Source organism: Cetorhinus maximus, chromosome 8 (genome assembly GCF_964194155.1).
Source record: "Cetorhinus maximus chromosome 8, sCetMax3.hap1.1, whole genome shotgun sequence".
NCBI classification, from domain to species: Eukaryota; Metazoa; Chordata; class Chondrichthyes; order Lamniformes; family Cetorhinidae; genus Cetorhinus; species Cetorhinus maximus.
The window spans coordinates 15,577,664-15,593,274 of NC_135886.1; the positions used below are offsets into that span (position 1 = coordinate 15,577,664).

General features: G+C 44.9%; 1 protein-coding gene across 2 annotated transcripts in view; it reads right to left on the reverse strand.

Moving 5' to 3' along the window:
* Window positions 1-15,611, reverse strand: part of foxp4 (forkhead box P4) — a 438,498-nt gene that overhangs the window by 134,928 nt on the left and 287,959 nt on the right. For both annotated transcript variants that reach the window (XM_078546502.1, XM_078546501.1), the window contains exons 4-5: window positions 14,319-14,441; window positions 12,546-12,662 (exon numbers count right to left, since the gene is read on the reverse strand). In XM_078546502.1, the coding sequence (XP_078402628.1) occupies window positions 12,546-12,662; window positions 14,319-14,441 (240 nt within the window). The remainder of the gene's footprint in view (window positions 1-12,545; window positions 12,663-14,318; window positions 14,442-15,611) is intronic.

Genomic DNA, 15,611 nt, shown 5'->3' on the forward strand with positions numbered 1-15,611 from the left:
ACTAAAAATGACAACACTAAAAATAAAAAGAAGTCAGGGATTGGATCCGATGGGCTGGCATCATACCACACTAACCCGCTCAGTCAGTGGGCACCTAGTCCTATCACTCTGCCACGTGGGAGCTTTAGAACCAAGGAATTGTTTCTTGCTCCAAATTGGCAATGTGGCTGAACAGCTTACACAGACAGGAAGTTCCAGCTAAACTATATGAGGACTTTGATCTTGAGAATTCAGTCCAGGTTTTGCTTCATCGGGACAGGTGAACAGAGGTTGTGTTGACATATGACAACACACGTGACATACTAACATTCAGCTGTGCATTGTGTTATATTCCAGAAAGCCAGTCAGTGAAGGAGAGTACCGAGACCCAATCTTTACACACTTGGAAGCTTTTATTTACAGAGACATACATTAGAAACATTCACCTCCTTCCCAGCCGCCACCATTTCAGTCTGATGCGAGATATGGGAGTGAATCGCCAGTTAACACCATTGGCTGCACAAAATGTTTTTTTATTCTTGCTTGGAATGTGGACATCACTGGCAAGGCACCATTTTTTACCCATCCCTAATTGCCCTTAAGAAGGTGGTGGTGAGCTGCCTTCTTGAACCGCTGCAGTCCATGTGGTGTAGGCACACCTACAGTGCTGTTAGGGAGGGAGTTCCAGGATTTTAATCCAGCGGCAGCGAAGGAACGGTGATATAGTTCTGAGACAGGACGGTGAGTGACTTGGAGGGGAGCTTTCACCTGGTGGTGTTCCCATCTATCTGCTGCCCTTGTCCTTCTAGATGGTAGTGGTCGTGGGTTTGGAAGGTGCTGAATAAGGAGCCTTGGTGATTTCCTGCAGTGCATCCTGTAGGTGGGACACACTGCTGCTACTGTGCATCGGTGATGGAGGGAGCAAATGTTTGTGGAGAGGGTGATTTACCCTGAATAATATCGAACCTCTTGAGTTTTGTTGGAAATGGGCTCATCCAGGCAAGCGGAGAGTATTCCATTGCACTTGTGTCTTGTAGATGCTGGACAGGCTTTGCGGAGTCAGGAGGAGAGTTATTCGGCACAGGATTCCTAGCCTCTAACCTGCTCTTGTAGCCACAGTATTTAGATGGCTAGTCCAGTTCAGTTTCTGGTCAACGGTAACCCCTAGATGTTGATAGTGGGGGATTTAGCTATGGTAATGCCATTGAATGTCAGGGGGGGATGCTTAGATTCTCTCTTGCTGGAAATGGTAATTGTCTGGCACTTGTGTGGCAAGAATATTAAGTACTTAATTAATATACAATTAACACATTGTGTGTTTTATCGGACTGGGGGTCAATGGTATATAATCAAGTGTTGTTAAATCACATTGGACTCAAGGGGACCAAGGGATATACGGATAGGATGGTAAAATGGAGTTAATGTAGCAGTTCAGCCATGATCTTGTTAAATGGCAGAACAGGCTTTAGGGGCTGAATGGCCTCCTCCTGCTCCCACTATATTCTTAAGTAGAACCTTGCAGTAACTTTCACGATGAATCATTAGAGAAAAACATAACATAAAAAGAAAAAAATGGTTGCTAGGAAAGCTTCAAATATAATATCAAAGCAGTATTTTAATTTGCTTTGAAACACAAACTTGATGATCACCATTAAAGGCTTTGATTAATCTCATTTAAAGAGATGAATCTGCTTAAAGCAAAGTGGGTAGCTCTCTTTCTCTCCTGTTTAAAATGAGGGATGTGAGTTGAAAGAATGAAGCACATTCCACTTCAGACAACCAGGCCAGAATACTCGGCCCCCTGGGGGCTGAATAAAATTGGCGCCATGGCAGTGGGTCCACGCCACTGCGATTTTACCATTGGGTGGCCCATTTCTCATTGGGCCAACTGAGGTCCTTATGTGATCAATGGTGGGTGGAGCTGGGGGGTGAAGCCAAGTGTCCAGGTAAAATCCGACAGACTGGTAGCTGGGAAGGCGGTGGGGGTATTTTCTTTCCCGGCACCCTGTGCCCATTGGAGCCCCCTTATTTGTAACTCTCTCTCTCCCCCCCCCCCACCCGCCAGGGTTCCCCTCTACCCCTGCCCAGTCGATCTCAGGCCCCCACCTAACTTGCTAGGGACCGCCAACCTGGTCCAGGTGAGACCCTCACCTTGGCTTTAACTACTGGTGGTGGCAGTGGGACAAGAGAACTGCCGGCTATCAGGTTAGCTGGTGGCTTTTGGAGCTCAGGATTCCTGCCTGGTGGAGGCGCAAGGCCCACCACACGTCCTAATGGTTTCATGGTCATTAATTGGCTATAGGGCAAGCCAGTCTAGTGGAGGTGGGCTAGTTACTGACTTTACCCCTAGGACCGACCTGCACCTGCATAAAATTCAGGCCCAGTGTCTGCATCAAACTCTCCCACGTTGAAGGTAGAGTTGGTTTAAAATGTTGTGTAAAGCTCCCTCTACGCTGTCCCATCAAATTCTCCCAGGGCAGATACAACACAGGGTTAAATACAGAGCAAAACTCCTTCTATACTGACCACGTCAAACACTCCCAGGGCAGGTACGGCATGGAGTCAGATACAGAATAAAGCTCCCTCTACACTGTCCCCATAAAACATTCCCAGGACAGGTACAGCACGGGATTAGGTACAGAATAAAGCTCCCTTCACACCGTCCCCATCAAACACTCCCAGGACAGGTACAGCACGGGTTTAGATACAGAGTAAATCAATGCCAAATATTTCAGTTTTTGCTGCAGGTTGTAGTTTGCATTAACTTTCCTCAGATGTCCAGCAATTTTTCAGGATGACAGTTGTAGCTTGTGCCAATTATCATCTGGATTCTGTGTTCCTGGATTGGCCTAACTAAAACTGGGTCAAGACTGCAAGTAATTTTCACCCAGGCTACTAGCTGCCATTGGAAAGGGAACATGTTGATTCCAGGGCCTGGTTTAGACTACAGCATAGCAACCTTCAAATTCCCACTCATCAACCACCCTCTTCCTCAATCCAAAAATCACATCAGGAATTTTGCAACCTTTGGAAAGGTCATGACCCTGACCTTCAATCCATCAGAAACACTCGGACACATTGTGTTCATTCGAGGCCCATTTCTCTTCGCTCGCAATCACTGCACCTTTCCTGGGTTTGCACAGACTATGTGCTATACTCTCTACTCATTTCTCCCAGGGGTGACAGGGATTGTGCTTAGAATATACAACTCTCGATCCATGGAGTTGTGCTTGATGGACAGGGGGTCTACGAGTATCGGAGCTTCACACAGAAAGAAGAGAATGAATACTTTTGCAATCTTGAAGCCACTATTGGACAGGTACAGCACGGGGTTAGATACAGAGTAAAGCTCCCTCTACACTGTCCCCATCAAACATGCCTAGGGCAGGTACAGCACAGTGTTACATACAGAGTAAAGCTCCCTCTACACTGTTCCCATCAGACACTCCCAGGACAGGTACAGCACAAGGTTAGATGCAAAGTAAAGCTCCCTCTACACTGAATAACCTGTTTCAGTCCAAAGCTCACAAAAAAAAAATCATAAGATCACAAGGAATAGTATCAGGAGTAGGCCATTCTGTCCATTGGGCATGCTCTGCCATTTCAATAAGAACATGGATGATCTGATTGTGGCCTTAACTCCATTTTCCTGTCTGTCCCCCATAATCTTTGACTCCCTTGTCAATCACTCAACACAGTGTGAGAGTATTGGTGAGTTGAGGGTATCTTACATTTCTTTCTAAAAATCTAATATTGTATCAATTTAGCAAGAAACGCTGTTTGAATTCTATGTCTCATCCAATGGCCTAAATAGGGAGATAGAAGCTATCCACTGGCATCAGCTGAAATAGTTAATTAAGGAAACTAGCTCAAAATGTTTTTTTTTGTACCTGGGCTCAGTCTCTTTGTTTCAGAACATATAAAATCAGACATTCTCAGTGCGACCGGCACTGAGTACAACTTTAATGGAGTGTGAGAGTTTGGTGAGCTGAGGGAGTTCAGTGAGGAGGGGAGGGAGGTACCCTCTTTTTTTTCTTCTAATTTTTTCACCCTGCAGGAATTGGTTCTTGGTCCACTGCAGGGAGGGAGTTAGCTGCTTGGTAAATATCTGGTAAGTGGATATGTCTATTCTACTCCTAAGGTTCAAAATTGTACAGGAATTTGTGATAAGATTTGTAAAATACATAAAAGAAAATAAATAATTGAATAAAATAATTAAGTAATTAAGTAAAGCACATAAAGATGTTAGGACAGGTGATGTGTCATGGCTGCAGTATGTGGGAGCTCCTGGATGTCAGTGTGATCCGAGGCAAACACGTCTGCAGTAAGTGTCAGCGCCTTGAGGAGCTTCGGCTCAGAGTCATTGAGCTGGAGGCTGAACTGCAGACACTGTGTCACATCAGGGAGGGGGAAGAGTTACCTGGATGATTTGTGCCAGGAGGCAGTCACAGCCCTTAAGATAGGGTCTTCTGATTTGGAAGGGGGCTAGGGAAAGGAGGCTGTGATTGCGAGTGAGGCAGATAAGGGGACCCAGAGGCCAGCAGTATAGGAATTTCGGCCTTTGTAATTGTCCAACAGGTTTGAGGTTCCCTCAGCTTATTTGGGTGGGAGTGGGGTCCGCAGGATGGATATGCTAACTGACCATTGCACAATGGTCAAAAAGCCATTCGAGTGGGGGAAGCAAAAAGGAATGTAGTGGTAGTAGGGGACAGTATAGTGAGGGGGATTGACACTGTTCTTTGTAGCAAAGAGCGAGAGTCCAGAAGGCTGTGTTGCCTGTCCGGTGCCAGGGTTCGGGACATCTGCTCAGGGCTGGGAGGAACTTGCAGTGAGAGGGGGAGAATCTAGTTGTCGTGGTCCATGTAGGTACCAACAACATAGGCAGGACAAGGAAGGAAGTTCTGTATAGTCAGTACGAGGAGCTAGGCACCAAATTAAGAAGCAGAATCTCAAAGGTAATAATCTCTGAATTATAACCTGAGCCACATGCAAATTGGCATAGGACAAATAAGATTAGAGACATGAATGTGTGGCTCAAAGATTAGTGTGGGAGAAGTGGGTCATGGTTTGTGTGACACTGGCACCAGTACTGGGGAAAGTGGGGGCTGCACCTTTGGGACACTCTACACCTGAACCGTACTGGGAATGACGTTCTAGCGAGCCACATAACTAGGGAAGTGGAGAGGGTTTTAAACTAAATAGTGGGGGCAAAGGATCAAATTTGGGAAGAAGTGGTAAACAAAAGAGTAGAGACAATGCAAGAGAGAAAGGAACTAATATGGGAAATAATAAACAGAAAGTCACAGGAAGGGACAGGGAGTTCAAATCTCAGAGTAAATCAGCAGATAAGGCCAGACACTCCAAAAATAATGGCTGACATTCAAAAGGATATTTCTGAATACACAGAATAGTCAAAATCCTGGAACTCCCTTCCTAACTGCACTGTGGGTGTACCTATACCACATGGACTGCAGCGGTTCAAGAAGGCAGCTCACCACCGCCTTCTCAAGGGCAATTAGGGATGTGCAATAAATGCTGGCCCAGCCAGCGACACCCACATCCCACGAATGAATAAAAAAAAGACACATCCCAATGGGAAAGAAAACTTCCAACAGGAGAAACCACCACCTGTGGCTAACTGAAAAAGTTAAGGACAGTATTAAACTTAAAGAAAAAGCATATAATTACACAAAAGTGGGTGGCAGGTCAGAACATTGGACAGAATATAAAGAACAGCAAAGAATGACAAAAAGATTAACAAGGAGGGAAAAATTAGAGTATGACAGAAAGCTGGTCAGTAATATAAAAATAGATAGTCAGAGTTTCTATAAATATCTAAATAAGAAAAGAATTAACAAAGTGAGTATTGGTCCTATAGAAAGTGAATCTGGGGAATTGATAGTGGAAACTAACGAGATGACAGATGAATTGAATAGGTATTTTGCTTCTGTCTTCACTGTAGAGGACACAAGTGACATCCAGGAAATAGCTGTAAATCAGGAAATGGAAGGGAGGGAGGAACTCAGGAAAATCACAATCACCAGAGAAGTGGTATTGAGCAAATTGTTGGAGCTGCGAGCTGACAAATCCTCGGGTCCTGATGGACTTCATCCTAGGGTCCTGAAAGAAGTGGCTATTGAAATTGTTGATGCATTGATTATTGATTTTAATATTCCAAAATTCCCAAGATTTGGGGAAGGTTCCATTAGGCTGGTAAATAGCAAATGTAACTCCTTTATTCAAAAAGGGAAGGAGACAGAAAGCAGAAAACTGCAGGCCAGTTAGCTTAACATCTTTCATAGGGAAAAGGTTTTGATCAAGTCGCTTCTTACTCTTCTAAACTCCAGCGGATACAAGCCTAACCTGTTCACCCTTTCCTCATAAGACAACCCGCCCATTCCAGTGTTAGTCTAGTAAATCTTCTCTGAACTGCTTCTAATACATTTACATCCTCCCTTAAATAAAGTGAAATAATACTGTACACAATGCTCGAAATGTGGTTTTACCAGGGTCCTGTACAACTGAAGCATAACCGCCCTACTTTGATATTCAATTCCCCTCGCAATAAACAATAAAATTCTATTAGCTTTCCTGATTACTTGCTGTGTCTGCATACTAACCTTTTGTGATTCATGCACTAGGACACCCAGATCCCTCTGAATCTCAGAGCTCTGCAATCTCTCACCTGAAATCTCTATTATTTAGATAATAAGCTTTTTTATTATTCTTCCTGCCAAAATAGACAATTTCACATTTGCCTACATTATACTATTTTTGCCAGATCTTTACCCATTCACTTAACCTATATGTGTCCTTTTGTAGCCTCCTTATGTCCTCTTCACAATTTGCTTTCCTACCTATCTTTGTGTCATCAGTAAATTTAGCCATCATTCCTTCGGTCCCTTCATCCAAGTCATTTATATAAACTAAAAAGTTGAGGCCCCAGCACTGATCCCTTTGGCACACAAACTTGTCACCTCCTGCCAACCAGAAAAAAGACCCATTTATGCCAAATCTCTGCTTCCTGTTAGCCAGCCAATCTTCTATCCATGCCAATATGCTACCGCCTATACCATGAGCTTTTAATTTCTGCAATAACCTTTGATGCGGCACTTTATCAAATGCCCTCTGAAAATCTAAGTACAGTACTTCCACCAGTTCCCCTTTATCCACAGCGCATGTGACTCCTTCAAAGAACTCCAATAAATTGGTTAAACATAGTTTCCCTTTTACAAAACCATGTGGACTCTGTCTGACTGCCTTGAATTTTTCTAAGTGCCCTGCTATAACATTTTAATAATAGTTTCGAACATTTTCCCTATGACAGATGTTAAGCTAACTGGCCTATAGTTTCCTGCTTTCTGTCCCCCCTCCCTTTTTGAATAAAGGAGTTATATTTGTTATTTTCCAATCTAATGGAATCTTCCCTGAATCTAGGGAATTTTGGAAAATTAAAACCAGTGCATTAACCATCTCACTAGCCACTTCTTTTAAGCAGCATTGTGGTGTTGTCACTGGACTAGTGATCCAGAGACCTGTGGTAATGCTCTGGGGACCCGGGTTCAAATCCCACCATGGAGGAATTCACTAATACGCCCTTTAGGGGAAGGGAATCTGTGGACACGTGACTCCAGACCCACAGCAATGTTGTTGACTCTTAAATGCCCTCTGAAATGGCCTGGCCAACTGGTCAGTTGTATCAAACCGCTATGAAGTCCAAAAAAAAAGGAAGGAAACCGGACAGACCACCTGGCATTGACCGAGGCACGGAATCAACAACAGCAAACCCAGCCCTGTCGACCCTGCAAAGTCCTCCTCACTAACATCTGGGGACTAGTGCCAAAATTGGGAGAGCTGTCTCACGGACATCCTCACGGAATCATGTCCCACCAAAAGGACAGACCCACCCACCGACAGGACAGACCCAGCAGAGGTGGCGGCACAATGGTATGCAGTTGCCCTGAGAGTCCTCAACATCGACTCCGGACCCTATGATGTTTCATGGCATCAGCTCAAACATGGGTAAGGAAACCTCCTGCTGATCACCATGTACTGCCCTCCCTCATCTGATGAATCAGTGCTCCTCCATGTTGAACACCACTTGGAGGAAGCACTGAGGGTGGCAAGGGTGCAGAAAATACTCTGGGTGGGGGACTTCAATGTCCATCACCAAGGGTGGCTCGGTAGCACCACTACTGACCGAGCTGGCCGAGTCCTAAATGACATAGCTGCTAGACTGGGTCTGCGGCAGGTGGTGAAGGAACCAACAAGAGGGAAATACATACTTGACCTCATCCTCACCAACCTGCCTATTGCATATGCATCTGTCCATGACAGAATCAATAGAAGTGAACTGCGCACAATCATTCTGGAGATGAAGTCCAGCCTTGACATTGAGGATACCCTCTATCATGCTGTGTGGCAATACCACCGTGCTAAATGGGATAGGTTTCAAACAGATCTAGCAACTGAAGACTGGGCATCCATGAGGCGCTCTGGGCCATCAGCAGCAGCAGAATTGTACTCGAACACAATCTGTAACCTCATGGCCCAGCATATCTCCCACTCTACCATTACCACCAAGCCAGGGGATCAACCCTGGTTCAATGAAACGTGCAGGAGAGCATGCCAGGAGCAGCACCAGGCATACCCAAAAATAAGGTGTCAACCTGGTGAAGTTATAACAGAGGAATACTTGCATACCAAACAGCATAAGCAGCAAGTGATGTACAGAGCTAAGCGATCCCACAACCAACGGATCAGATCCAAGCTCTGCAGTCCTGCCACATCCAGTTGTGAATGCTGGCGGACAATTAAACAACTCACTGGAGGAGGAGGCTCCACAAATACCCGCATTCTCAATGATGGAGAAGCCCAGCACATCAGTGTAAAAGATAAGGCTGAAGTATTTGCTACAATCTTCAGCCAGAAGTGCCGAGTGGATGATCCATCTCGGCCTCCCCCGGAGGTCCCCAGCATCACAGATGCCAGTCTTCAGCCAATTCAATTCACTCCATGTGATATCAAGGAACGGCTGAAGGCACTGGATACTGCAAAGACTATGGGCCCTGACAATATTCTGGCAATAATACTGAAGACTTGTGCTCCAGAACTTGCCACAACCCTAGACAAGCTGTTCCAGTACAGCTACAGCACTGGCATCAACCTGGCTGTGTGGAAAATTGTCCAGGTATGTCCTGTATACAAAAGCCACTCAGTTCCTGACCTCATTACAGCCTTGGCTCAAACATGCAAAAAAGAGCTGACCTCCTGAGGTGAGGCGAGAGTGACTGCCCTTGACATCAAGGCCACATTTGACCGAGTGTGGCATCAAGGAGCCCTAGCAAAACTGGAGTCTATGGGAATCAGCAGGAAAACTCTCTGCTGGTTGGAGTCATACCTAGCACAAAGGAAGGCGATTGTGATTGTTGGAGGTCAGTCATCTCAGTTCCAGGACATCACTGCAGGAATTCCTCAGGGTAGTGTCCTAGGCCCAACCATCTTCAGCTGCTTCATCAATGACCTTCCTTCCATCATAAGGTCAGAAGTGGGGATGTTTGCTGACAATTGCACAATCCTTAGATACGGAAGCAGTTCATATCCAAATGCAACAAGACTTAGACAATATCCAGGCTTGGGCTGACAAGTGGCAAGTAATATTTGCACCACACAAGTGCCAGGCAATGACCATCTCCACCAAGAGAGAATCCAACCATCGCCCTTTGAGGTTCAATGGCATTACCATCACTGAATGCCCCACTATCAACATCCTGGGGGTTATCATTGACCGGAAACTGAACTGGACTAACCATATAAATACTGTGGCTACAAGAGCAAGTCAGAGGCTAGGAATCCTGTGATGAGTAACTCACCTCCTAACTCCCCAAAGCCTGTCCACCATCAACAAGGCACAAGTCAGGAGTGTGATGGAATACTCTCCACTTGCCTGGATGAGTTCAGCTCCAACAACACTCAAGAAGCTTGACATCATCTAGACCAAAGCAGCCGGCTTGATTGGCACCCCATCCACATACATTCACTCCCTCCAGCACCGACGCACAGTCGCCGCCCTGTGTACCATCTACAAGATGCACTCAAGCAACTCACCAAGGCTCCTTCGACAGCACCTTCCAAACCCACAACCACTACCATCTAGAAGGACAAGAGCAGCAGATAGATGGGAACAGCACCAGGTGGAAGTTCCCCTCCAAGTCACTCACCATCCTGACTTGGAAATATATCACCGTTCATTCACTGTCACTGGGTCAAAATCCTGGAACTCCCTCCCTAATAGCACTGTGGGTGTACCTATACCACATGGACTGCAGCGGTTCAAGAACGCAGCTCATCACCACCTTCTCAGGGGCCACTAGGGATGGGTAATAAACATTGGCCTAGCCAGCGAAGCCCACATCCTGTGAATGAATTAAAAACAAAATTCCATTTTGACATTAGTGAAACTGATTCCACTGTCCTTTCAGGTAGCACGTTCCAGATTACAACAGCTCCCTGAAAAAACAAAAATGTTCCCTCCATGTCGTCTCTGTCCTCTGGTTCCTGACACTCCTGCCACTGGAAGTAGTTTCTCCTTATTTACTCTTATCAAAACCCCTGAGAAGTTTGAACACCTCTGTTAAATCGCCTCTTAACCATCTCTGCTCTAAGGAGAACAACCCTATTTTCTCCAGCTTCTCCACATAACTGAAGTCCCTTATCCCTGGCACCATTACAGTAAATCTCTTCTGCACCCTCTCCAAGGCCTTGACCTCCGCCCTAAAATATGTTGCCCAATATTTTCCAGCTGAGGTCTAACCAGTGTTTTATAAAGATTTCGAGTAATGAGACAAAGGTAAGACTTTGATACCAAGCAATAGCCAATGTATTATTCTGCACTAAGGTGGATCCGATAGTCAATTATCTGATTTCATTAAGGCCACAAAACGTAATTGCTGTCAAATTCAATTGAAGGCTTTAAAGTTATGAAAGGTTTTGATAGAGTAAACACTTAGGCAGTATCTCTACTTGTGAGGAAGACCAAATCTAGAGGATATCAATGTAAGATGGTCACTAATCAATCCAATAAGAATTCAGAAGAAACTTCTTCACCCAGGCAGTGGTGAAAATGTGGAACTTGCTGTCACAAGGATTGGTTGAGGTGAATGCTATAGATATATTTAAGCTGGAAGCTGGATAAACACATGAGGGAGAAGGGAATAGAAAGTTATGCTGATAGGGTTAGATAAGGACAGGTGAGAGGGGGCTCCAGTATAAACATTGGCATTGGGCCCATGGAGGATATTTCCAGGTTTGGAGAATTCTAGCGCTCAACAAAGATTGGATAAGCTGGGGTTGTTTTCTTTGGAGTAGCAGAGGCTGAGGGGAGATTCAATCGAGGTACGTAAGATGATGAGGGGCCCAGGTAGAATGGATAGGAAAGACTTACTTCTGTTAGCAGAAAGGTCAATAACCAGGAGGCACAGATTTAAACTAATTAGTGAAAAGGTTAGAGAGGAGTTGAGGAGTAATTTTTTATCCAGAGGATGGTGGGGATCTGGAACTCACTGCTTGAAAGGGTGGCAGAGGCAAAAGCCCTCATCATGTTTAAAAAGAATATTTGGATATATACTTGAGGTGTCATAACCTATAGGGCTATAGACCAAGAGGTGGAAGGTGGGATTGGATAGGGTAACTTTCTTCCTTGGCTAGCATAAGACAATGGGTTGAATAGACTCCTTCTGTGCTCTAAATGTTTCTATGTTTTAATTCCACGTTTCGTTCCAGAATTGTGGCAAGCCTCTTTTTAGTGTCTTCCAAATACTCAAGCAAGGTTTCAACCAGATCCCATTGCTCCAGGAATGCTCCCCTCTCCCTCCCCATACTATACTCTTCCTCCTCCTGAATACTTCAAAATGAGTTAAGTGTGGTATCAGAGTACAACTGGAGGAAGAATAGGGAGTAGGACTGGGGCAAGAGGAGGCTTTAGGACAGGAGACAGGCAACGGGGCAAGAAGCTCGATAGAAGCCAATGGGCTCAAAATTTGAATTATATGTTTATGATGAAAATTCATCAAAAGCCTTAGAATCATAGTTCCCTACACAATAAGTTATAGAGAGCAGAGAATCACTCAAGGACTTGTCTGGCTACTGCAAAACATGTAGGTGACAAACCTCACCTTTGTGTGTCCAGAACTACAGCTGTGGGGCGTTAAATGAGGTTTGATGTGTGTGGATCTGAGTTAGGGAAATAATTCCCCTTAACATCCCTGGGTAAAGGAAGGAAAAATCAGCCACTTTATGTGAAATGTCAGAGCGAGAGAGTGTGTGTGTGTCCACGCACATATCTGTATGTATGTGTAAGTGTGCGTGCGTGTGTACCTGCAGCTGGATGTTGGCTGAGGACAGGATTGTGATGCTTCTACAGTTAAATAGCCATCCAACTTTCACATTAAGACCTGTCACTTGGATGACATACCAGATGAAGGAAGGTGCAGTGTTTTCAGTGTGAAGGAAGGAAGGTAGGATTTTTAAACAATAGGTTCCCACCCAATTCCTCCGGGTCAACATACCTCTTTTGACTGTTTGATGGCCTGTTGCTGCTGTTGTTGTTGTTGTTGTTGCTGCTGTTGTTGAGTGAGCAGCTGAAGGTGTAATTGTTCCTGTTGCTTCTTGTAATACTCTTGAAGCTGTTAAGAAAAGGAAGAGGGAAAAAAACACACACAGACAGAAAATACAAAGGATCTCAGGGTAAAAAAAAAACCCACAGATGAAGCAATCAGAAAATTAATATCAGAACAATAGCCAGCACACAGTGCAAACTTCACTGCTATTCTGCGTTAGACAACACCAATTAAATTCTCCGTGGAAAGTTAATTATCTGTCAGTACTATCCTACAGGGTCTGTGGGATCATTGTGTGCTGGTGACATGTAGATGAGGAACCTGTAAGATGCTGCTTGGGATGACTGCTATGTTTAGAAAGATTCGAGAAATATATTAATTTAGATCAGTGGCTCATTTAAAGTGAAAAGAACTGATTACAGCAAGCACAGGGCATCTAGCGTGTGTCAACACTGCTGGCTTCTTGCTTCAGTTCCTTTCCTTTTTTTGTGTCTCATCGCAGGAAGCCAATTTGCTCAACAGGAGGCCATTCAGCCCCTCGCCCTCTCCCACCATTCAATTAGATCACGGCTGATCTGTATTTTCACTCCATCCACCCACTTTTGTTCCTGATCCCTTAATCCCCTTACCCAACAAAAATCTCTCAATCTCAGTGTTGAAATTTTCAATTGACCCCCAGCCTCAACAGCTTTTTTTGAGGGGGAGAGTTCCAGGTTTCTACTTACCTTTGTGCGATGAAACACTTCCTGACATCACCCCTGGCTCGAATTTTAAGGTTCTGCCCTCTTGTTGTGGATTCTCCTGCCAGAGTTTCTCTCTATCTATCCTATTAACTCCTTTGATCATTTTAAACAACTTGATTTTCTAAATTAAAGTGGATACAAACTTGGTTTCTGCATCCTAGCCCTGTGATTTAACCCTTTCAGCCTGGGTATCATTTCACTGAATACTTTAGTTGTGTGTTTGGAAATTTTCATTTGTGCTTTTTATTCCCACACAGACACATTTCTCATCCTCAGGTATCCAGAGTGCAAAGAAACTGCCTGTCACTCACCCAGGAACATACTGAGACCGGGCTACCATACCTCCACCACTCTAGACCTGAGTTAAGCTGACACTGCACTGCCTGGAGATCAACTGTGGCCTTCTGGTTTGTATGACACAGTATTAACCGAACTATCTGCAATGATTGAGGGTTATTACACGAGAAGCTGCTTTAAGCCACTCCGATACCAGGGTTGTGGGGGGTGGGTGGTTGCAGAAAGAGTGGGGTGAGTGATGTGAAGTGGGATTGGGGATGTGGAGAGGGGGTGGGGGGGCAAAGATTGTTGTCTGTTGCTGAAGATTGTGTTTTATGTAGTCAGTGGCAAGCTCAGAACAAATCTGCTAATTCCCCATGAGCGTATCCAGTGAGGTTCCATTAAGGAAAGGGTATTCCAGAACCATAGCTGACAGGTCGAACTTACAATGGGGATTAAACCCACTCTTGAGGAACTAGTGATAGTGATTTCTACCCCAGTGATGTGAATCCCACTGACAGGCAGCAGCTGAGATGGGGACATTCTGGTGAAACAGTTATCAGGCTGTGGGAGCCCTGATGTGGCCAGATGAATGATTGCGCCAAAGGGTAAAACAGAAGGTGCTGCCTGAGCAACGACAGTGTTTGTCAGATAGGAGTCGTCTCTGTAACTCTCCCCGGTGTAATGTGGGCTTGCCGCTTACCTGCTGTAACATGACTGCCTGCTGCTGCTGCAGTAACGCCTGCAGCTGTGGTGGAGACAGAATTTGCTGCATCTGTTGTGGGGTGATCACCTGTGGACTCATCATGGCTACGGACACAGGCACCTGCAACCAGACAAAAAGCCAGGCACATTTAATTGAGCTTTTCAAAAATCGGGAAGTGTTTGATGGAGCAGATCAGAAGCAGAAACTGACTCACTGCTGTATCCAAGGATCAGTAATCAGAGCACACAGACTGAAAGTGAATGGTAAATGAACTAGAGGCAACATGAGGAAAATTACGTGAGTGTTTGTCATCTGGAATGTGTTGCTGCAAGGGCAGTGGAAGCAGATTCAAGGGAATTGGATGAATATGTGAATGGGAAAAATTTACAGGACTATGGGGCAAGAGTAAGGGGAGTGGGACTAATTGTGTAGCTCTTTCCTAGAGCTGACATAGGCACAATGGGCTGATTGGTACAGCACAGAAGTGAGTGGGAGAGGGGGTAGAGACAAGGTGATGAGGGGAAGGGTAAGGTGAGAGAACAGGTTAGCACGTTGTTTAGCTTGACACCCCCACTTCGACCACAGATGTGATGTGAAATAATTGGGTTGATTATCTAAAGTAAACTGGAGCTTTATCAGTCCAATAGTAACAGAGTAAGCAGCAGATTCATTTCTTTGAGGAAGTGACAGCTCTTTAAGGCTGTGTTTATTACACCTCACAGTGATAACAACCTTTCATCTGGGTGGTAAGAGGGGGAATAATCTCTCTTCAAATGTATTGGGGGGCAGTTTTTGATAAGTTTCACATCAAAAGGACCTCAAAAGTAAAGCTGTAAAGATTTGTGGAAATATTTGAGAATTAATCAGAAACTGGCAGAAGGGCAGAGAAGAACAGGAATTGGTTAGAAGAGGATGTGTCACAGTGTGGCCCGGGATGGCTGGGGAATGGGACTGGGGGTGGGTTGGTGGAATAATGAGTGGGATACCTCAAGGCTTGTGGTTGGGATCACTGCTGCTTCCAATTTACATCAAAGACTTAGATCCACACATTCAATATAAAGTGAACAAATTTGCAAATGCTACCAAACTAGGACAAGCAATGGGATTGGAGGAGTCAGAGCCCACAGATTCCACAATGGGTTGGATAAAATATACTTGAGCCAGACAATGGCACAGGTGAAACTTAATACAGTCAAATGCAAAGTGCTACATGTAGGAGACGAAGGTAGATGGCACACATCCTCCAGGAATAGCTTCGACGTAGCTCAGGACCCCAACTAACCAATGCAG